The sequence below is a fragment of the Phaethon aethereus genome, assembly GCF_964289735.1.
Source record: "Phaethon aethereus genome assembly, chromosome: 2".
Lineage (NCBI taxonomy): Eukaryota > Metazoa > Chordata > Aves > Phaethontiformes > Phaethontidae > Phaethon > Phaethon aethereus.
In genome coordinates this window covers 143,775,614-143,799,798 of record NC_138582.1, presented here as the reverse complement: position 1 = coordinate 143,799,798, position 24,185 = coordinate 143,775,614, and the positions used below count along the sequence as shown (strand labels likewise).

Sequence of the window (24,185 nt, the reverse complement as noted above, 5' to 3'; positions counted from 1 at the left end):
ATTTAGGCCATTGACTCTCGCCCACTAAGCAGTAACAGACTTGGGACGAGGAGTTAGCGCGTGCCAGCTTTTTTGGGTAATACTGCCTTGGACAGGATCTAGGCCTTGCACAATGGGGAGATGAGTCCAGTAGCTTATTTGCATTTGAATGACTTCTTAAAGCCGGGGGAGGATGGTATCTGCTTTCTGATTGCTATCCAGCATTATTTCTACATCATTCTGCAAACAAAATCCTCTTGCATTTCACATGTGGGGCTCTGGACGCTACCGTGAAGCCCTTTGCGGAGGTGACCTTGAGCTTGGCAGGTGCGTTGGGCTCGAGGTGCCAGTTTGGTTTTGCAGCCTTGTGTCAGGGTTGGTGAGGAGGAGGAGGAGGAGCAGGCACTGTGCAGGGCGAGAGGGGCAAGGCAAGCAGCCCTGCTTCCCAGTCCTTGTCCTGCCGCTGGCGCGGCTGCGCACGCGCCGCGGCCGTAGCACCAGTCTCGGGAAGTCTGCAAAGGTTCAGCTTCCTACCGTCACTCATCTTGTGTGACACAGTGAAGACGTTAGAGCTGAGGAGGAGGAGATTGCCATGGGAGCTGTACAATGTTTGTTTTAAAATTGTCTCCTGGATCTCTAGGCCTATCTCACAACTACAGTATAAAGCTACAACCAGAGAACCAAGAGGAAGTCAGCAAAATATTGGTTTTGTTCATCTTGATAGTTTGTCAGTGTTCAGACCAGGCTTTAATGCCACCTTCAAGCTGCTCTCTTCCTGCTTCTGCTGCATTGTGCCTGCAATGAGGACAGAAGGAGTACCAGTCACTCCTCCACAGGTGGCCCAGACTCTGGTTCCCATCCATCTCTTCTTGGCTGGACTGCACTCCAATTCCATGTCCATTTACAGATCCCCGGACACACCCTTGTCCCCTCCTTGTCACTGTGTGACCAAGACCTGTTCCTACAGATGGATCTGGTGGAGGAACTGCTTTTGCAGCTATCCTATCCTGTTTGCCCTGACCAAAAAAGCATTCAAGCTAAAAAGCATTAGGGCTAAACAGCCTTGTTTGGAAGACCGTCAAGCCAAGCTACAGGCTTCTTGCTCAGGCAGGTTCTTCTATTAAAAGCAGCTGGGTGGAGCATTAGCAGACTTGCAGGTTACCGTCATTTGGCTTACAAGGTGACCTAAATCAACTGAGTGATCTACCTCTCTGGGACAAACACCCACACAGTTCCTCCCTCCTGCAGCATCTTTTGATGCCCTCATTCCAGCATAGATTACAAATACTTCACCTAAGATCGTGTTCATTGATTTATCCATCCCACACATTAAACAGAATCTTTATGTATTTTTGTGGATCACCTGTTAAGTTGGTTGACTTGGGGTGGGGAGGGGGATTGGAAATTAGACAGCATCCAGGTGTATTTAAAGCAGAAGCAGTTTCCTGGGGATGTAAAAGAGAATTGTGGGAATATATTGTAGGAGTTCCTAAATGTCAGCTCAGCTGTTCTCACTTCTGCTGTGTCCTTGCTCTGAAGTCATTAGCTCAGGACTTTTCTGACATAATACCTGTTTTGACCTCTGCACCTAGCCACAGAGGTGAGTATGGACTTAAAGGATGCGTCAGCATGAAAACAGGGATGTGTCTGCCGACCGTCAGATTACCTGGGCCCGAGTCAGAAGCCAGGGCAGGACTGAAGCCAAGTCCTACCCTCAGTTGGTTCTTGGTTATGTCAGTGACTTTTGAGAAAGAAGCAGATGTGGTTTCACATGTCTCTGAGGTTAAGGGGAAAAAGGTGTTTCATGTACTCCCTTTTACTGTGGAAAAGTCTTCCCTGCTCATTCTGTACAGTCTCTTACTCTTTAGTCTTTTTAGCACGTGATCGGAGAAACAATGAACCCTTTTTTCCCTCCCCCTGATGAGGGTTGTGTGTTACTTCCAGCAATGCCAAGGGACTTGTGACTCACCCAGCTGAACAGGACATTCAGAACTGACCTCCAGGTTCGCAGGCAGTGTGATTTTATTGTCCTTCCTGTTCCTATTGTTTTGACAGGTTCCCACAGCCAGCGTCACCATAGAAGGAGCTTCTGCCCTCAACCGTGTCCGCTGGGCCCAGGCTGGGAAGGAGGTAGCAGTTGGTGATTCAGAAGGCCGCATATGGATCTATGATGTTGGAGAGGTATTATCACTGTTCTGTTTTGTTTTTTTAAAGCTTAGCTCCTGGAGAATGCCACATCCATGTTTGAGAAAAGATCATGTATCATAACATGTGAGTAGGACACCTCCAAAGAATAAGCCAGATTTCCTTCAGTGGAGTCCCTGTTGATTTTGGGTTGCCAACCGTGTGTTAGTCATAACACTACCTTGCATTATTATTTTATAATACATGTATTATAATAATACCTTGCAAAAGAGTTAACTAGCTCAAGTCTCATGAGGGAAGTATTTTTTGAAAGTTTTCAGTGTTTTTAAAACTTTTGTTTTTTTAAATGGTTCTATGGGTACAGTTGGAAAAAGTTACAAGGGAACATAAAGATGAAAATAGAGGTGCAAAAAGAAGCTGTGGTGTTCTGAAGTTGGTCCTGAAGGGTTCACCTTTTATACTCCAGTATCTCTTTATTTCATGACTGGCTTAATGCTGTAGATTTTTCTCAGCATGACATGTACAGAATATATCTGTTCTTTTAATACTGAATAATGCTGAATATGTCTGAATATGTGTACTAACAAAAATATTAACAGGAGGAAATAAGAGGTGTCATTTTGGAGGATGGTAGGTGCGTGTGTGATAAAGAGTATGTAGGTGCTGAGAAATAGCAGGATGCGTATTCTGTGTCTAAGGCTGCTCTCAATTCACCCTGCTAAATCTTATGAAAAACATCTAAACTGCAGTGTGTTTGGCACTGATGGAATCTACCTCTTTGTTGATGAATATGGTATAAAGTGTTCTGTCAGCATTACAATCCCTTGGAACAGTTAAGGGTGAATCTCTGAGCAATCAGCTTTTATGTAGAGAATTTGTTTTCCATCATTATCTGTGATAGGATACTGAGATATCCATCTCTACACAGTACGGAAACATTATAGAATACATACAGAATTATCTGTAACTCTCATAAAGTGATTTTATGGCCCATAGCAAAATTGCTTGTGCATGACTCATATTTTTGGATTGCACTCACTCATGCAGGAGTTGCCTTTCCTCACAAATGTTTGCTGGAACGTCTTGCCGTATTGTTAGCACAATTTCTGAATTGTCTAAGGTTACTGCGTTCAGATTTCCACTATGACACTGGCAGGTCAGGCTGTTTTTATTTATTTTTCATTTTTGCATGACTGTTCCGAAAAGGTGGGTTTTCTGTCTTCCAAGTGATATGACAGGCTATGGAAATGTCTTTGATGACAGTGCAGTCTGATCTTGTCTGGCAGACTAGACGGGCTGTAGAAATGTCTTTTTTTGCATATCATACACCAAGTCGTTCATAGGATTGCTCACCCCTGCAAGCTCACCTGGGAGAAAATAGATTTAGTGTTCTATGCAGAAGAAGTAATATTTAAGTTTTTGGCCCTTTGTCTGTATAATCAGACTTCAGCTTGCAAAATGAGTCACGGTGATACATCCGATCAAAAAGAAAGACAGGCTTCTATTGCTTGAAAAGGGAAAAGAAAAGAGAGTCATTCAACAGTATTTATTTGTGTGAGTCCAGATCAGCGTTATGTAAAGTGTTCTGCTTCAGGGACGTTCCATGCCCTGCCCGTGCAGAGCCCCAGCATCTCCAGCTCAGCTTGATGCACACTAATGCAAACAGATGGATGTCCATCCACGTGGCTGGTGACAGGTCATGGGCCATTGCCACCCTTCCTCCTCTTCCCTAATGAATGAAGGAGCTCATTAATTTGTTGCCTGGTTTGTTTTGGCAGTATCAGTCTCTGCAGTAATCCCTGTACCAAATTTAGGAGAGGTGGTCTGGACTGCAACAACTTCAAATACTACCAGGGCTGCTGTGGTGTTAGTGGCTTTTCCTGGTTTAAAAAAGAAGGGTGCTCATGTGTTCTCCAGCACAACTCTTCTCACTATAAAGCCTTAAGTGAGATGCAGAAATACCTCACAGCTCAAGAGCCTGGAACGGAGGGCTTGTACAGTGAATAACAGCCTCTTCAGTCATTAACTCTCTGTGCCAGTCCATAAAGAGCTCTCTGATGAGTTATTCCGTGCTTAGCTGTCCTCAGGCATGACGCACAGGGGATTCACAGCATGCACATGCACTTCTGGAAGTGTCTGGCAGAAGAATGGCAGCCTTTAAGGCTCTCTCTTTACTTCAGTGTGCAGACACCGGCCGGTTCCTTGGCTCAGCTGGGGTCCTCCTTTGATGGTCCTTTTGTACGGGTTTGATTCTGGGATATGATGGGGCTGGTCTGTCAGCCTGAAAAGGCGCAGTGCTTCTGCCCCTGCCAGCCAGCCAGCCCTGGCTGCCCAGTTTGTGTGCTGGTAGCAGTGCTTGTCACCGCCCACATTGTGGGGAGGGAGGGAGATCAGCAGAGAAGTATTGATTTTTTTTGGTTGTTGGTGTTTGGTTTGTTTTTTTGTATTTTCCTCCATGAACTGACGCGGCATGAGAGTAGGTAAGTGAGCACGTGGCTGGGGGCGAGGGGCTGGGAGCTGGACCGTGCAGCACCTAGCTTTCGTGTTTGACCCAGCAGCATTGCCAAGCCTGGCACTACGCTGTGACAGTTGACCTTTCAGTAATAGCACTCTACCCATCTCCTACAGCATCAACTTCTGAAAAGGCCTCATCACTGGAAGAACTCATCCCTGCCTGACTGATAACTCAGTAGCATCCTCTTATTTGAAGATGCATCTCTCTGATTTGGGAAGATGGGTGTGATTACTCGCATTAGAAAGTCAGCGGGCCACTTTACAAAGACCCTAAATACACTCACCAAAAACATTAATGCTCCACTTATACTGCATCCTTTTTAAAAACCTTTATTTTCTCACAGCTGTTCCAAATATCATATTAGATCAGCTGTAAATTCATAAAACATTGGTTCCATCAGAAAAAAAGATACTATATTTGTGTTACAATAAAGCATAGTGTCTTTGAATGTCACATTACTGTATAAGAAATTTCTCTTACTTGTTTGAACAGACAGAATTGACTCCATGAATTTTGATCAGATGTTTTCTGCTCTGGATATCAAATCATTAAGGAAAAAATTTAAGTGATAAGAATTTTTACTTTGATAGATTCATCAAAGTTTTAAGGAACTATTCTAGAGAACAGTTAAGTTTACTGCTGCTATTAACCCATATGGTGTAAAGAGAAGACATTATACGGCCTAAGTGAAAACATAAGACACGAGGCCTAGCCTGGCGTCCTTTGTGAAGGCAAGGTGTGTGACATCAGGGCTGTTTCACTTGTGTAAGAGTTTAGGTTTTGGCCCTTGTGGTATGTTATCAGTCATAGTCTTTATGACACAAAAAATGGCAGAAATGTGAAGAATGTGGCAGGGTCCATGACCAGGGAGTTAAAAATAACGGTGACATTTTCAGTTAGGCTATATAACGTTATCTCTTAGAGTATGTCCTTTTAGTTGTTTGATTTCGGCATCGTGTCTGAAAATAACTGAACATATTTATTTTCACAGTGAGGGGTCTATTTTCTCCTCGATGCATGTGCTTTATGCCCATTAGCATTAAGGGGAGTTATACACACAATTCAAGGGGAGAGGGGACTTAAACAGTCCATATAGATGTGCTCTTGTGGATCAGTAACCACTGATTTAAAGAATGTAAATTATAAAATTAAATAAAAACTCAAACACACAACAATCTGATTGTTTCAGGGTGATGGGATCTAAACCTATATAACTTAACCAGAGAATATAACCAGTCATTGTAAATACACTTTACCCTCTGTAATTTCTAAATATTCAAACCTTTGCTGGTCTAGTATTGAGATATTATTATTGTGATAGTATGTGTAACATATTTTAGCTTCTGTGGTCTTATGGCTTATTTACTGGGCAGCAAGTTTTCTGTGTGGTAGAGTTGACTTTAACAGAACATGGACCACTGGCTATAGATTTATTCACATGTCCAGATGATTGATGGTTAGACCTAACTGCATGTCTCTTTTGTAGATATATTTTCTAGAAAGCTTGCTCCCATTGTGCATGCTTCAGTGATGTTACACAGTTGCCGCTGTCATAAATATTCTCTAGCAACCACATTTGTTGCTTACCTGGCTTATTGAGAATGCTCTTTGCACCTTTGGTTGTGAAAGAAGCAGCTTCTCATCTACCTTCCATTATTTCTTTTTTTTTTCCCCATTAATCTCTTCCAGGTCATATTCTGCTTGCACTGTGGATAAATAGATAGAAACTGTAAATCAATGATTTATTATTGGATTGTAATAAAATACAAAGTAAGTTTGCAGCACAGGGTTGGAGAGTTTGAGACTGTAATCACAAGGAGCTTATTACTGTATGTTATTTTGTTAAACTAGTTACAGGACGAACTATTGCATCTGTTTGGCAGTCTTTCAGACAGTTGATTCTAGTTATGCTTTTAAAGGGCAACTAGTATGACAAGTAGAACTGGAGAAAAGCAGGAAAAGGCCTTTTCCTAGACAATCCAGGAAAGCTGGCTCTGCCAAAGAAAGCAGTTACCTGGAATTCTTTAAACAGTTATTACCTCTGTCCTCATTTTCTTGCAGTGAAATCAGAATCGTATTGATGTTCGTGTGACTTTGTTAGGTTTCAGCGTTAGTATCTCCTTAAGCCCTTTTAGGGCTGCTGCATTAGATTGTTTCTGTGCTTCCCCATTTACTGCATGATGGGTGTTAATCCTGTATCTCATTTTCAAGTACATGACCAGCGAGGGAGGAGCTGGCAACTGCCTGAAATATGTGGATGAAGTTGTACAGTAAGGAATACCCCACTGGTGCCTATAAAATAATTTCCTTTGATTTCAGCAGCCTTCAATAGCTGCTCTGAGATTCCTAGGGTTCTAGACAGGGAGAAATGCGTATTTGTGACCAACTGTCGCATTTCAGCGTGGCTACTGAGTCACTTATTTTTCTCGGTAGAGTGGGGAAGGGTTAGTACTTTGTACTCCTATCTTGAGATCCCTGTGTTTCATTATAGATTTCATATGGAAAGCACATCCAGCATCTCTTTCGTGCAGTTAAAAACTGCTGTAGCCCAGAGAGAGAAATATGAAACTAGGTTTTGTGTCATGTAGTTATCCAGGTAGATTTTCCAGTAGGTTTACTTTTGCCATCATAAAGCTCCCGTAGAGCATATATTGAGTTAGGAAATGTTTTTGCCACAAAAGCAGAGTTGAGACTCGCCATAAAATATTTTATTTTAAAATCTGTGTTGTGTTACAAGTATTCTTGGAACAAAGATAAATGGCTCACACATACCGTGAAGGCAAATTTGAGCAATAATAAGGGGTTGTGCTTACAAGCAAGTTTTATTCAAAAGCGTTCAAAGATCAAGTAAGATAGTAGTTACACCACCACACACAGTCCAGGCATAAAGGATAATTAAATAGATTGTGAGGCAGTGGCTGAATTTCACCATTGATATTTTTGCTAGGGAGGTTGGAACGCTGGCCTCGGAGAATTTTAAAAGCATGTTTTAACAAAGCAGAATCTCTTAAGAGTTGTTGGAAAATGTGAAGAGCTAAGGTTTTGATTTGCTTCCCCTCTGCCCCCAGTCTTATAATGTTCAGTCTTGAGAGACTTTTAAAACTGGAAGCTCTTAGAGATGACCAAAAAAAAGAAGAATGACAGCATACTAGGAACTCCAGCTTTTTACTTGAATAATGTCTGAAATATTGAACAGAACAAGCTCTTCATCCCTCGTTGTTGGAATTTTGACTGATATAGCCAGTATTCAGAAAGGCATTTTTGAAGTAGGTTAAATAAGAACTCCCTAATGAAAAAAATGCACTAGTTTGAAATCAGTCAATTTAATTACTGTGTTTTATGAAGGCCATTACCCATTGCTGATTACTAGGGTGATAAAATCTTTAAGCTTTGGTAGCCTCCATAGGGGGTGAGCCGATCTAAGTAGAGCAAAGTCCAGTCATTATCACCCTAAATACTTGTGTTTCTCATTACAATATTCATTACTTTAGGTTACTGTGAATGCTTTGAGGTCTTTATGTAAGCACTGGTTTAGTCTCCGGTAGAAAAACAATGTTGTTATGTTGATAAGTTAAAACCAAGCATTTATATACTTTTACAGTTTAAAACGAGGCTTGGCTACATCCAGACATAGAAATACATACATTTATGCCTGTGAGTACCCCTACACACTCCTTTTCATGGTTGTGTGCGTGTTGGTATTGTTGTCCTAGTCTGATAAGAAAGGGAAAAGGATATGAGTTACCTTCTTCTTTCAGTCTGTTTTGGTACTTAAATAAGCTGGAATGGAGGCTTGTGTTGCTAATAACAATCTTTATTACGGAAATAATACTTTTCAAGAGGGAAAACTGAGCCATGATCTAACTAACCTGACTTACCCCATGCTGGTTGCTGAGGATCAGAGTTGTTTATCTCCAGTGCCAGTTGGGAAAGCCAGCCCTGCGCTTCCCTTTCCCTGCCACCTCTTGCACATCGTGCACCATCACTATCTCTCTGCTCTTCTCAGTCACGTTTGTCGTGGCCTTCTGACTTACAAAGCAGCTTCATAAAGCCAATGTTATGTAAAAGATGACCTCAAAATCATTTCCCCTCTTGTTTAAAAATGTGTATTTTTTACAAGAATGCTTGAAATCTATCAGGGAGAGATGGGGATCTGGGCTACTGGGAGAGGAGAATAGCCTGTAGAAAGAGGCTGAAGAACTTGGTGTGACTAGCCAAGGAAATCTGAGCCTAGTGGCAATATAGATGATTCATGTACTTACATAGATGGGAGTACTTGGGGCCAGAGAGGGAGAACTAGTGAGGCTGAGGACGTGCTGCCACCAGCGTATTCGAGTCAAAAATTAGAAGAATATTTTAAACTATCAGAAGGTTGAATTTCCAGAGTGGGTAGGGACAGTGGGATGAACAGCCTCTCAAAGTGGACCCTGTCAGTAGGATTTTGTGATGTGCTTGTTTGTGATACAGCAGTGGGTTGCACCTGGCCTACAGGGTCACTCTCCTGCTTATGCCATGACCATAGAATCCCAGAATCATGATGTACGCTCATTCTAGGTAATGACAGAGTTTCTGCTGTTACGCTATATATATGTAAATGAACATGAAATTCCACTTTCATTTTACTACCAGAATATTACTTGCTAAAACTAAAGGATGAAATACCAGATTTTTAACGAAGATACCCTTCTTCTCATTTGTTGATTGGGCAGTGGAATTAAATGGGCATTAGTGAAAACAGACAGAAAGGAGGGCGCTGGGGTGTTAAATAGTCATCCTAAAAATTAAGTTGATCCTTTATCCTTACCATCCAGTTGCTTACAATGAAGTATTTCAGTAGTTCTCTAGAGATAGCTTACTAGCTCCCTGGAGATTTTCATGGGGTGAAAAGACATGAGTTTCTGATAAGATACAAATATCTCTTATAAGAATTCCTCAACTCCTCATCTTATGAAATAAAAAGCTTAAGAAAACTAGTCAACCAACCAACAAAAATCTGGCTCCAGTCCTTTTTATTCATTTGCACACTACTTTTAAAGCCGACGTATGTTTCCTTTTCCCTTGCAAAGGCCCAGATCCTCCCCCTGCAGAGAAGATCAGAGGGAACAAGCCACATGTGACATGAGTTAATCATGTAGCTTAATGCACTATTAGAAGGCACTCAGATAATGAAGTGATGAGAACGGCAGAAGAGAAGCTGTAAGACATCATTCCCTTTCTGCACAGTAAAGCCTGCGGGAGAGGGAGAAGGGAGAGCTATATGTGATAATCCTCCTGCTGGTATTTTCCTGCTGATCTGGGAAACACTGTAAAAGGGCGAGAGAGAAAGGAGAAGGGCAGGCTCTAGATCAGACATACCAGTTCGTCCACTGTGTGTTTAGGGCATCCGCACTGCCGGTGGCTTCACTACTAGCTCCTCAGTTACTGCTTCACCCGAAAACCTTTCAAGAGGCTTAGTGGAAAAGATAATCTGGGTCCAGGCTTTCCATGGTAGTTGTAGGTTGAGGCAGTGGAACCTGAGCGAGTCCTTTATCTGGTCTGCCCCATCCTGACCCTGCATCCTGGAACACCAGTGGGGGACAGAGCTAAAGTCAAGGCATGTTAATAGTGTCACTGAGTATGTATTTTAAATATCTAGTTAGTCTGTTGGGTGATATTTTCTCTGAAAGTTTTCACCCCCTTTCTGATGCAAAAAGAAGTGTTACTGAAAAATCTTCATAGCTTTAAGTAACAGAGAGTATGGAAGGTGAAAAGGACCAGTGAAAAATTTAGTTTAAGCTCAGTTTGTGTGCAGCAATTTGCAAATTTCATTGAAATTCATGTGTTATCATTGTGCTGTAAAAACACTTCTGAAACAAGAGCTGCTTTGTATAATTAATTTTCTTCATGATGCTTCTGTGGTTTCAACCTGTCACATCCAGTAGCAGTTTTCATTTTGAGAATCCTTAACTACGTTTTCAGTCTTTTTTTATGGTTTGCAAAATGGTCTGTATTTCGAACATGAAAAAATATTTAATTTGTGACTTGGAAAGTAATGGTTAACCCTAAAATATCAACTAAGGATAACTCTGGGCCTTAATACATCCTATTTGGTGGTTCAATTCCATATTCAGTGTTTAATTTAAAAGTGAAATGTATCCTCCAGTGCCTAGAGTGACAGAAAAGTCTATGTCTGAAATGAAAAAAATGAAAAAACCCAATAAAATAAAAACCTTTGTTATTTCATGGATGAGCTTTTGCAGATAATGGAATGTGTGCAAAATCTCAGGGAAGGCAGCAACTGCTGGAGCAAGGAGCTGCAAACCAAAATCTTTGAGCAGTTCATAAGCTACTCTTGGTGAGAGTCCGTTTGGCAACTGGGAGCCAGAAAGCTGTGGCAAAAGTCCTTTACAGTTCTTGTTCTGCCAGATTTCCTGGCATGAATCATGGTATGGACATGGCCAACTTGATTTGGAAAGGAAGCAAGCTGAGCTGAAGACTCCATGATTTATTTCTTTCCTGAGGCAATAGTCCTTCACTCAGCTGAACTTTCAGGGAGGCACCTTTGGCAGTGCAGTTACCCCACAGCCTGAAGCTCTAGTATTTCAAGTAAAAATGATGGGACAGTTCTTCCAATCAAGGTAGTTGTCTGTAAAAGAAAAATGTAGATATTGGAAAGAACAATAGGTTGAAGGCTCCCTACCTTCTGGTTTTGATCCATTTGGTATTTTCAGGCTTTCTAGTGCAATGATGAGAACTGATGATGTAATTTGGTAGAGGAGGAATTCTCCTGATCCCTTAGCTCCAAGCGTTTTATGTCCTGAAACTCATGCAAAAAATTAGAGGAGTTTTCAATGACTTTGAGAAATGTCAATCAAATCAGGACTGCGATCCCTGTGGGAGATGAATGGCAGGCAGCATGCCTCACTCTTTTTCTTAATCAACCTGTAAATTGGGGGCATTACAGAAGTGGTAGCAAGGTAGGAAATGCAAGAACTTTGCTGTTTAGGGCACCACCTCTTTTGAAGAAGAATTGTTAGCTTTTCTGAAGCATAGCAAATTCTCTTTCTGCTCCCGTAGGTGATTAGTTATATTAAACCTCTTCTGTTTCCAAGGAGTTAGGCCAATAGCCTCTGCCATTGAAATTATCACTTGAGGAGGTCTGTAGGAGGGGATCCCAATGTGGCAGGTGAAAGCACTCTGATGTGCTTAAGAACAGGCTATAAGCTTACAGCTTAACATTTGTATTTTAAAAATAAGAGGTGATCTAAGGAAAATAATCTAATTTCCACTTTCAGTCATCTCTTTCAAGATGGTGATTACTCAATATTTGATCCTCTGTAGTTGATATTAAGTGCAGTATTTTGATACATTAATTGAGGGAAGCATAATTTGTTTGACAGCTTGGACATCATTCTTTCTGGCTAATTCAGGAGAGCCTAAGCCAACTCTAGTATTACAGGTGGTACTGTAGCGTTGTCTACAATTAAAGATACTTCCCACTTCCTTGTTTTCTTTTCCATATGCCCTGTCAAGTTTTAATCCTTCAGGCTGAAGTTTTCCATAATTGGTGTTTGCTTCCAGCACAGGTTTTGTTGTTTCTTACTTTTTTTTTTTTCCTTTTTTAAGATTAAAGACAGTATCATAATGCAAAATGAATAACATACTCAAATTGAGGGAGTTAGCCTTTACTCAGGTATTTCCTATCTTTGAAGTGTTACAGTCTGCAGTCTTAATGTTCTGTTAACATGCATTTGTGTGTCATGTATGTATAATTTATGGACTACATTTTAGTCTGTTCTCCTGTTAGACTGGCATCAAGATGACTGCTGCAGACAAAGAGGACTAAGTTTAGAAAAGAATTAATGGGCATTCAAATGCTTGAGTTCCTATGTAGGCCCTTTATACAGTGTATCTTTGCACATTACATATAAATTATTAAAATAACACCATTGTTTGCTTGGTATTCAAAACATAATTTACCATCAACTATGTAACAATTCAGCAGCTACTGTTGTCCTTAGGAGAAAAAGTCAAAGTTTGCTGAAAATGGATTCAGTTTCTGTTTGAGATTAAGCCTTTTTTTTGTCATATAAGCTAATATTTTGTCGTCTTTTTACTATGGCAGCACTAGTTAAATCAGACCCTGCTGGTGAATTGCAAAGAAATAAATCACAACAGACATTAATCTAGATGAGGGCTAAGTAATTAACTTCATATAAGGGTGGTGTATACTGTGTCTGTGACACTAGACTGACTGCTGTGCATAGAATAAATGCAGTATTTAGCCCGCCTATGGTATTCCACCCCTTCAATTAAGTAAACAAATATATATAGAGCTACTCTGGAGTGTATCCTTTGTGGTCTAAACACTGTATCTTATTAAAATCATCTGCATGCAGTATGTGGGGTTTGAGTTCCTGCCAGTGGTTTCATCCATTGTTAACAGTGATGCTCGGCTCTCCCAAGAGTTAAATACAGTGGTACTATAGTTATGTGAAAAGGGTGCTCTTGGTTACTTTGGTGGCCATTTCGTTGCATATTACCTCCCACTTTGTTTCCATCCATGTGTGTGGCATAGGGTGTTGCCTGGAAAAATATAGGCTTTTTCAGGGAAAAAAAAAAAAATCCATATAGGTTGAGAAAAATATCAAAGGCGGTCTGTAATCAATTCTGGGGGGCAAGGCTAGGGCCAGAATAGGTGCATGCCTGCCTGCTCTATGTGTGCGTATGAAGCTGTTTAATATTTACATTTACATATCTGTTTTCACCTCAACGATAATGATAAAACATCTGTTGAACACCAGAAGATCGGATCTGTTGCTTAAAGAGGAACTATAATTCTTGTTTTTCATTTGTAAGTATTACAATCTTCATTCTGTAAGTGGTCTCTTTTACCCAGAAAATTAGACTGATTGTCTGTTCTACTTTTTAGAAAACACCAAGCTGAAGTAGTTATATTTTATCATTGTTAAAAATATTTTTACCTACAATGTCATAACTGCATTCAGATGTTAATCCATGGCACAAAGTATTTGCAGCAGATTTCTTTTCAATACAGCACTTAATTTTAGAGGGTAGTATGGACAATATATGTTGAAAAAAATTCTGCTTAGATAAAATAGCTAAAATCATATTTGTCTGAAGCTACATTTATTTGATGATGCTATTGAATTGAAAGAATATAAAAATGGTGATAAACCATATACACAAATAACTTAGTGTGAAGTCTGAGATTTTAGTCATTAATTGTAGTTTACCAGACTTGCTGTTTTCCACAAACTCAAATTAATCTGAATATTTTCTAAGTTTTAATTAGCTATCTCTTCAAAGAGTGTTTAACTTCCCCTTCTCAAAATTTATAATAGCAACAGAGTGTTTTAGAGATGAGAGGAAGATCAATTTTCATATAGTTTTTATTTTCCCTGCTGGATATGAGATTTTTTCACAAATATGGCTGTGTTGTAGCAGTGACAAGTAAACAGGATTGTCTAAAATAAGATCAGCCTTTGCCTCCAAACAGCAACAAACCTGAATGCAACTAATAAAAGATGCATGTTAATCAGAAAGCTTCTGATCTCTAGGAGCATGGTGACTAGCTATAGAAACCCATCAACTTAGATCAGAACAAGGTTTTCTATATAGAAAAAATAAGAAAGCACTATACTTCTACGAAATGTGCTTGAATGGGTCGCAGATTTTTGACTCGGGAACCGCTGTCACCCTTAGAGTGTATCTTGGACCACCATGCAGGCTCGTCTGCAAATGGCTAATTGAAAACAGTGTGTGGCAATACGGTTGCGCGGGCTGGCTGCAGACCACATACTTTGGCAGATCGTTCCAAGTCGTGGTGTAACGGTTCATTTTCAGATTCTCCTTTTACACCTGTGTCCATGGGACGTGTGTGTTAGAAGCAATTATAGACCATTCTGGTTGGAAAAATTCACCCCTTCAGAACAACCCCTCAGTCAGAGACAATGTTGAGGAAGTTCTTCCCACAGCTGTTTTTGCTTTGAGGCATCTGAACTCTAGGTGAAGATGAAAAACAAATGTGATTATTAACCTGCTGATTGGGATTGCACGATACTTTCACCAGTGATCAGCGCTGCAGGTTATGTCTCTCAAGTGACAGGTAGATTGACCCATGAGGTACAGTCATTACAAGGGAAGGCAATAGGTTGAACATGGATGACTGTGCTCCCTTTGAGCCTATGGGACACTGGTTTCTCCAAAGTGGAGGCGGCTGCTGCTGCTGCTGAAATTGCATTTTATCTCCTTCTTGGGAGAGTCCCCAGCCCTCAGGGGAGGGCTGTGCTGGACAAGAGCATGGCAGGATGAAGGTGGGAAGAGTTTGTCTGCTCCCATCCCAAAGATTTACAGGCTCCAGGGAAGGCTAGCAGCCAAGAATAAAGTGAAATATCCTCAATGAATAATTCATTTGCTGGAAAGTGGTTTTTCAGGGAAACTGAAGCTATACAGAGATTTGGACAAATTGAGCTGAAACGCTCTCAGCCATAAAGAAGATGGATAGGAGGGGAATATATGAAATCTTGAAATATGTTGTAATATCTTATTTCAACCTTTTGGATAGATTCCTTTAAAAGGGACATTCAAAGCTTTCGCTTTTTTTTGGTCTCAAAATCATTCCTTTTTCTTTTTTCTTTTTTTTTTTTTTTTAATAGACCTAACTTAAAGAGCAAATGTTACTAGAAGGTGTTAAATGACCTGAAAATTAAAATAAATTTATGTCCATTTGTGTCTTCAGGCACTATTTTTCTCTTGTTTTTCTGCTTGCTTGGGGAGCCCAGCACTAGCTGACACAAATGGCAGCATCGAGAGCTGTCTGGTCAGAGCATTTCCTTTTCTTGAGTTCTGTCTTACAGTTTTAAGAGTAGTAGTGTTCAGTGAAGTTGCTAGTAGCACAGTTTCTGGAAAAATACAGGAAATACAGTTGGTGTTTGTAAGATCTCTGGTGTATGGATTGGAAGAGGAAATTTTTGTCTTGACGAGAAGATGGAGGAGGCTGTTCCTGGTGAAACTCACATTCGTGCTGCTACCTGCCACTAGCTGGCCTGGTGAACCTCGGGGGGAGAGGGCTCTGTTACTCTCTTACCGGATGCACATAAACCATCTCCTTGGTCAGTACTAGCATCGAGGTGGGCACATGTTTGTGCTTCAGGGCTGGAAAGCTAACAGGTAAAGGAAGTGCTTGGATAGAGTGATGACCGAGGGAACACAGAGAAGCTTCAGAAGGTTCAAAACCCAAGGGCTCCGTGGTGGCACCGTGAGGTATAGTTTTGTCATGCACTGCATAAATCACATAGAACTGTGACACATTGGCAAGGCAAAGGTACTTGTCAGGAAGATCCTGGTGGTCACTTCCCTTGGGTATGGTCGTTTTATCCTTTATCTACAGTGGAGAATAGGCACAGGCTGGAACAATCAGAGTACTGAGAGAGCTGGCAGAGGAGCTTGCCAAGCCACTCTCCATCATTTATCAGCAGACCTGGTTAACAGGGGAGGTCCCAGATGAGTGGAGGCTTGCCAATGTGACGCCCATGTACAAGAAGGGCCATAAGGAGGATCCAGTGAACTACAGGCCTGTCAGCCTGACCTCCGTGCCAGGGAAGATTATGGAGCGGTTCATCTTGAAGGTGCTCACAAGGCATGTGCAGGACAACCAAGGGATCAGGCCCAGCCAGCATGGGCTCATGAAAGGCAGGTCCTGCTTGACCAACCTGATCTCCTTCTATGACCAGGTGACCCACCTAGTGGATGAGGGAAAGGCTGTGGATGTTGTCTACCTGGACTTTAGTAGAGCCTTTGACAGCATATCCCACAGCATTCTCCTGGAGAAACTGGCGGCTCGTGGCTTAGACGGGTGCACTCTTCGCTCGATAAAGAACTGGCTGGACAGCCGAGCTCAGAGAGTCGTGGTGAATGGCGTTAAAACCAGTTGGCGACCGGTCACAAGTGGTATTCCCCAGGGCTTGGTTCTGGGGCCGATCTTGTTCAATATCTTTATCAATGACCTGGATGAGCGTATCGAGTGCTCCCTCAGTAAGTTTGCAGATGACACCAAGTTGGGTGGGAGTGTTGATCTGCTGGAGGGTAGGAGGGATCTGGACAGGCTCAACTGATGGGCCGAGATCAACTGTATGAGGTTTAATAAGGCCAAGTGCCAGGTCCTGCACTTGGGTCATAACCCCATGCAACGCTACAGGCTTGGGGAGGAGTGGCTGGAGAGCTGCCCGGTGGAAAGGGACCTGGGGGTGCTGGTCGACAGCCAGCTGAATACGAGCCGGCAGTGTGCTCAGGTGGCCAAGGCGGCCAACAGCGTCCTGGCCTGTATCAGAAATAGTGTGGCCAGCAGGAGTAGGGAAGTGATCGTGCCCCTGTACTCGGCCCTGGTAAGGCCGCACCTCGAATCCTGCGTTCAGTTTTGGGCCCCTCACTACAAGAAGGACGTTGAGGTGCTCGAGCGTGTCCAAAGAAGGGCAATGAAGCTGGTGAGGGGTCTGGAGCACAAGTCTTCTGAGGAGCAGCTGAGGGAACTGGGGTTGTTCAGTCTGGAGAAGAGGAGGCTGAGGGGAGACCTTATCGCTCTCTACAACTACCTGAAAAAGGGTTGTGGCGAGGTGGGTGTTGGTCTCTTCTCCCAAGTAACTACCGATAGGACAAGAAGAAACAGCCTCAAGTTGCACCAGGGGAGTTTTAAATTGGATATTAGCAAAAATTTATTCATTGAAAGGGTTGTCAAGCATTGGAACAGGCTGCCCAGGGAGGTGGTGGAGTCCCCATCTCTGGAAGTGTTCAAAAAACGTGTGGATGGGGCGCTTCAGGACATGGTTTAGGGGCATGGTGGCGTTGGGTTAACGGTCGGACTTGATGGTCTTGAAGGTCCTTTCCAACCTTAATGATTCTGTGAATTTTACCTTTAAACTTTACAAACCTGTTGCTTCAAAGTCTGCTGTAACCCCGTGACTCTGAAAAATAACTGGGGGGACCTACTGTGGTTGACCTATGTGGCCCAGCTAGACAAATCCCTTCTTTCCAAATCCAGATGTTGTTTAGATCCTCTCTAGTCTTGAAAGCACAGCTCAACACATTATCAACCAACAAAGAAGAGGCTGAGAATGATACTAGAGACACTGGGCTTCTAGCTGGCCAGGAACCAGCCACCTCTAGCAGATGGGAAGGAGAAGAACAAGAGGTCAGGGAGATCTCAGCTCCTACTTAACCATTCTTTTGCTGTTGCATCCCATCATCTCACTTTCTAGGCCCTTTGTATTCTGTTCTGTCCAGTCAAGTGTTGACTTGGCGTATGCACTGGTGGACTGGGGACGCACAGGCTGGGAAAGATTCACATAGGAATAGTGTTATTTATCTATAATAAGATCAACTGATGACTGTAATGCCTCCCAGGGATAAGCAGAAGTCTATTTAGTGTTACTGTCTAGAGGCCACCCCTGGGCTTGCTGAAATTACCAGTCCACCTCTCCAGTGGCTGCTGCATATCATCCCTCGCGTGCAGCATTGCAGCCAGTCTCAGTCGGGGGGGCTCAACTGAGCTCGCTTTGCATGGGGGTCTGAAGACTGCTGGCGGGCAGGTGCTGCCCAGGGAGGCTTTCCTTTTCCAGCAACGTTATTTGTGCTGCACCGCTCAGCCAGCCAGGAGTTATCTTTTCTTATTCCAAATCTGCTTATCTAAAATCATAGTAACGGAGGTGGTGGAAAAATTTTGAAAGTTTGCATCATGTAAATCAGTTTTTTAATATCAGCAAGAAAAACAGTGTGTGAACTAGTTCAAATGATAAAATCTTAAATGTGTCTAGTCTTTAGTATATTACATATCTTTGTTTTTTGTTATACGGTATTGATCATGTAGGCAGCACTTACAGATACTCAGATATTGAGTGCTTTTGGAAGAGTATTTTATGAAAGTGAATGGGGGGTGGAGATCTAAAAAGTTGATAGTGATATAAAGAAAACTTTAGGGGGGTTTTTTTGAGAAATGAGAGACCCTAATTGTCCCAGTTAAAGATGGGTCACCATCCTACCATCTTGAGAAGATGTTTTCTTGTACTGATGTCTCGCTCCTGTAACCAGCTGAGCACATGTGACTTCACAAACAGAAACAGGTTTATTTGGATGCGTAAACTTGTAGTCACACTTGCAGGTCAGTAGGCTTGCAGCCTGAACTCTTGATATTTTAAAAGCCAGACAGAATATAAAAGTACCCCTCTTCCCAACAGCTTAACAGGCAAAGTTTGGCTAGAGTCAGCACCTTTGCTTTGATAATAGAACTCATAACAACACCTATTAGACTTACTATCTGATGCAACCTAAATTTACCATGGTATTTAAGTTAAAGCAGTGTGAGTAATTCAGTCAATTAATTAGGTGCGGGTAGCACTTACCTTCCTTGTGAAGGGATCAAAGGAGAGCACTTAATAGCATTTATTTTCTTATTCTGCTCCATACCTAAGGTGTCAATTTATTCAAATAACCTTCTAACCCAAATGGTAATATAAGTTATTATATTACGTTATTATGCTTTGGTGAACATTTCTACCCTGCATCGACATCATGACTGCTGGGACTCAACATGTGCTGCTTTGTAGTAGCTGGAAGCGGACAGAAAAACGGCAAAAAACACCAAATGAGTGAGGAACACCCTGATAGCTCTAACCCTCTGCCCTTCCTCTATGAAGCATCTGCTTGTTTCTTCCACCTCTGCCCTGGTATTTACAGAAAAAACTTGTGCAGAGAAGCTGAAAGGGGGATTCCACAGAGCCACAGGGCCTCCAACACTTGTGGGTGTCAGTGTGCCCGGCTGAAGGAACTTGAATGGAAAATGACTGGAAGAGGAGCATTAATTCAAACAAGAATTTGAATTGGAGTTTGTGGATGCTTTTGTTTGTGTTTGTGGTCTTTTGCTGTATAACTGTTGTGGTTCGGTATTAGGGCCTTCACAGAAAGAGGGCGGGGGGAATAAAAGTCAGTTTTTCCTTTGACTTCATTGTTGCCAAGGTTTCCCTCAGCATCCCTGAGGCATTTATATTAGAGAGGTTTATTCTATTAACAGTCTGTTAGCAGGATTGGCCCCTCGTTGAAAGCATGATGCAGTGCGTGAGACTAAATAAGGTAAAATAAGACGACTTCTAAGTAATTAGATTGTGTGTGGGCACTGAATGTTTTCCTCTCTGTGCTAAAGGTATTCTCTTCAATCATTAATTGTTTTGTGAACTGACTCATTAAAAATGGCCCAGGTTTTGCTAATGCTGTCAGCTAACATTAATGCACATAATGCATACATTTGTGGGGAGGCTTTTCAAGTTTGAGATACCTAGTTGTTTTAATAGGCTGGACTTTGATTTTATTTGTCTGTGGCCGTGCTGTGGAGTAAAGGAAATTAAATTATCTCAGTGTCATAAATATATTTTTTTTTTTTCTTTAGAATGACATGCTTGTCTTCTTCAGCCATTTAATACAAGGTAATGCTGTTTAGGACTTTGAAAGACATGGGGAAATGAGGCTTTATTAAACTCAGTAAATACTTTGCCTGGGATATTGTTCCACTTTAATGATTTTACTACTTGAAATAAGTGAGACTCATTTCAGGTTTTCATTCAAGAGTTTGATAAATGATAGTGCCGTACACATCACAAGAAATAAAATCTTTCAGGACACAAGCAATATTAACAGGGAAATTTCTATATAGCTGGGTTTGGTTGCATCTATCGTAGCAGGATCTCTGCACTGTCCCTTAACTTACTGTACAGTAGCTTGTATAGGTGTGTGGCTGAGACCAAACCTGTGCTATGGGTACTTGTGTGTCGGGGCACCGACCTCCATTCTGGTGTTACATTTCCTTCTGCTGAAGGTTTTTGAAAGAACAGAGCTGTCTTTCAAACACAGATCATAACAGATCCACATCTGGGCATGTGAGACGGCTGTCTCAAATCATTTACTCCTGTAACTCTGGTCTCCGTTCCTGGAAAAAGTAAAGGAGAAAAATGCAAAAAGTGGAAGACGAAGAAGGGAAAACCCAGAGAGTGCAGCAAAACCCATTATTGAGGGCCGAGATGGCTTTCACAGAGATTGCATTTCTCAGTCTGTAGCCCCAGTAATTGCTGAACTGTACTATATTCAATGTTTCAATAGACAAAAACCCAAACTTCTTGTACACCAGCCCTTGGTAATGTAACAGAGTCACTGATACATGTGCTATACATGGGAAGCTTTAAAACACATGCTACGTTTTTTCCCAAAATACTGGATGTAGAGGCAAAATTAGATACAAAATAGTTGAAAAACTCATTGGCGCCAGTGAGATACGGAGGAGATATTTAGATCCAGTGTTGCAAATTCCTGTCTGTACAATTAACACTGCACTTCCAGCAGTGTACGTGGAGCTTTCACACGTGGTTAATGTTGGGCACGTACACAAGCTCTTTCCCCAGCTGCCCGTGCTAGTTCATGTAATAGATCCTTTTCTTAGTCTCCAGTTACATGTATTGCTGTTGGGATGTAAAGACGGGAGAATAATCTGACTGTGTTCCAGTACGGTGTACCATACGGCCTCGTGTGCACCTACGATGTTTTAGTGGGTGTGGTGGTGTTTGATTGACAGTTGGACTTGATCTTAGAGGTCCTTTCCATCCTTAATGAGTCTGTGATTCTATAATCTGCTAGTGCCAAGTGGACATAGTTAGCCAGCCATCTGCATGGCATTTTTGGTGGTGGTTTAAAAGTAGTCAGTACAGATTGAAAATTGGGTACCACAAACTGGATTAGGTAAGGTCATACTCATTCTTTAGTCTAAGGGCATCCATTTGCTAAGGTGGACAGCAGTTTATTATATATGCCCTGTATCCAAACAGTTGCCTTCTTCAGTACCAAGCACTGCATAATACCTTGAAACAGTTATTTTTTCATACTATTTTCAGGACATGATCACAGGTCTTCAAGAAGGCAGTAAAAATGTGCATGGTTCATCTGGATGCTTGTTGCTGTTTTCTGGAATTTGAGTTAATGAAAACAAAGTTTGAGAAAACTGCTTGCCTTTTTTTTTTTTTTTTTTTTTAATTATCTCAATCCCAGCTTGCATTATCTTCCAAAAATCACACTGTTGGATCCAGCTGGAAATGACTGCAATATTATTTTGCCATAGCACTAAAGTGTTTTGTCTGGAAGTTTAGCTATTTAGATTACATGTCCCTCTTGAAGCCTAATGTTCAAGAGCTCATCATTAGAAACATCAATGGTATTAAATGGAAATGGATCTTGCATGATGATATAAAAAATCAGAGCAGTAACACAGTATCCAGTTGGTATAACATTTCTGTTATAATGCATTTCTTGTAATTGTGAATTCCTTAACACAGAGGAGGGTAGCTAAAATAACACAATATATTTATTTTACTGTTAAGAGCTTTAATGAACTTCAGGAAAATAGTTTCAGTACAGTGTTGTAAAAGCTCTGTTACCTTGCGCACACTGACCTCGGTCCTGCAAACAATTACACTTGGGCACAGCCTCGCTGACTTCAAATGGCCAGCTCACGTTAAACCTACGTGTAGAGATCAAGGCCTCGCCTTAGTTTGGAAAACCTGAAATATTTTAACCAAGGAGTAGATTTTGCAACAACAGTCCAGCAAGAAACTTTTCCTTAAAGTCAAGGAGATAAAGCTTTTTTCTTTGCCGCTGACTGCAAAAGCTCCTTCTAGCTGGTACTGGATAGGAAGCTGCCAGGTTTGTCCTGGGGACTCGGCAGCACTTCACAGCGTAACCAACCCACAGCCCACGCCTCGGTCCTTCGCCATGCACAACCCCACTGATTGCCGTAGGAGCTCTCCCCAGAGGAGGTGCCTCGCTTTTGGGCCAGAGAGACAACTGGTCTCCCCATGCGGTCTCTTAATTCCCTGTCGGTTTCTCCCCCAGCTGGCTGTTCCGCACAACGATGAATGGACCCGCTTCGCACGGACCCTGGTGGAAATCCGCGCCAACCGAGCAGACAGCGAAGAGGAAGGAGCGGTGGAGCTGTCGGCCTAGAGGAAGAGTGGGAGCAGTGCCCGCCGTCGCCAGAACAGCAGCTTTCCCCCACGGAGTACACCGGTGTTCAGTGTCAGAGTCAGTCTTGCTGTGGCTTTTGATGCCAGTGTACGTGCCAGTATTGCTCAAAGCATTCCATATTAATCACGCTGCTTTACACAAGGCTGAAAATATCCAGAGCGTTTTCATACTTTATATTTCTGTCTGAAAAGTAAGAAAGAAAAGACAAATCAACCCTTTATGGGTTTAGTTGTTGCCTTTTAACTACTTAGTAGCTGTATTTAATAGCTAGGAACCCCTGGTTAAACTTGTGCTCACATTGCCCTTCTGGCATAGTCCTATTAAATCCATATGAAGCCAGATATGATTATGTGCAGATGTGGTGTGCTTCACTGTATGGGACTGGGCCAAAGACTTTAGATGTGGTGTTTCACATGGTGACTTACATTATGAATGGATGTACTATACGAAAGTTGCTGCTCCTTATTTATTGCGGTGTGCTGCATGGAACATATTTATTTGAAAGCATTAAAATAAACGATCCTAAAGCATGTGCATAATGAGAGAACTGCATTGTCTGTGTGCTGCTGTAGAGGTTACATTAAAGTCCACATAACAATTACACTACATCAGTTGTGCTTAAGATGTAAGATCTATAAAGGTTGGCTTGAGTGAATGGAATGAGTTTCCTTTTTTTTTTTAAGACGCCTATTATTTCTAGGCACTTTAACTATATTTCAGATACAGTTGGTCACTGATACTTGTCATGGAAGTTGACACTAACAGTCTGACAAAGGGTTGTGGTTCCCAAGTATGACACTACTATTGCCAATAAACTGTATCATCAAGCCCGTTCTGTCGCAGTGTGGTTTATCTTTCCTTGCCAGCAGTGCTCAGCATGCTCATTACTGGCCACTGGCGAGGCACTGGGAAAATGTGACCGCCTCAACCCGCAGAATGCTCACGCAGTGCCCCGTAAACAGATACCTTCGGCTATGGCCACTGGCCTGTAATGGACGTGCACGCATCAGATCCTGCTACAAATTTCACGTGAGCAGATAGATACTAATGTCAGCCTCTACGCTTGATTTAGTTCCATTTTCTCCCTCCATCCCTAGCTGTGCATGCCTACTTACACACGCATGCACAGGCAGAGCAGCACCATGCGGCCATATGCACTAACGGAAAAGGAATAGGATAGACAAGACCGCCCCAAACTGTCCTGAGAGACAGGCTGGGATAGGGGAGAAGGGAATATTGACCTTTACAACAAACTCTTGTGGCTTGAGCAAAGAAATAGGGTGCAGGCTGATCTCCGTGAGTGCTGTGGCCCCGAGGGACGTTGGCGAATGCTAACCTTGGTGGTGAGGCTGCTAGTTAACGTATGCATCACAGTGTGACGCTGAGCCAGAGCGTGGCTCTGGCACCTGGGTTTAACAGCGGCTCGCACTCGCTTGGGAAGGCAGGTCAACCATTACAGCAAGAAACTGAAACTCAGCAACACAGATTTTGT

General features: G+C 42.1%; 1 protein-coding gene across 4 annotated transcripts in view; it reads left to right on the top strand.

Annotated features, from left to right (window-relative positions):
- Nucleotides 1-22,672, top strand: part of DYNC1I1 (dynein cytoplasmic 1 intermediate chain 1) — a gene marked incomplete at both ends in the record, with an annotated part of 176,827 nt that extends 154,155 nt beyond the window's left edge. For all 4 annotated transcript variants that reach the window (XM_081996291.1, XM_081996289.1, XM_081996290.1 and 1 more), the window contains 2 exons: nucleotides 2,035-2,160; nucleotides 22,562-22,672. In XM_081996291.1, coding sequence (XP_081852417.1) covers nucleotides 2,035-2,160; nucleotides 22,562-22,672 — 237 coding nt within the window. The remainder of the gene's footprint in view (nucleotides 1-2,034; nucleotides 2,161-22,561) is intronic.
- Between the last annotated feature and the right edge of the window lie 1,513 nt (nucleotides 22,673-24,185).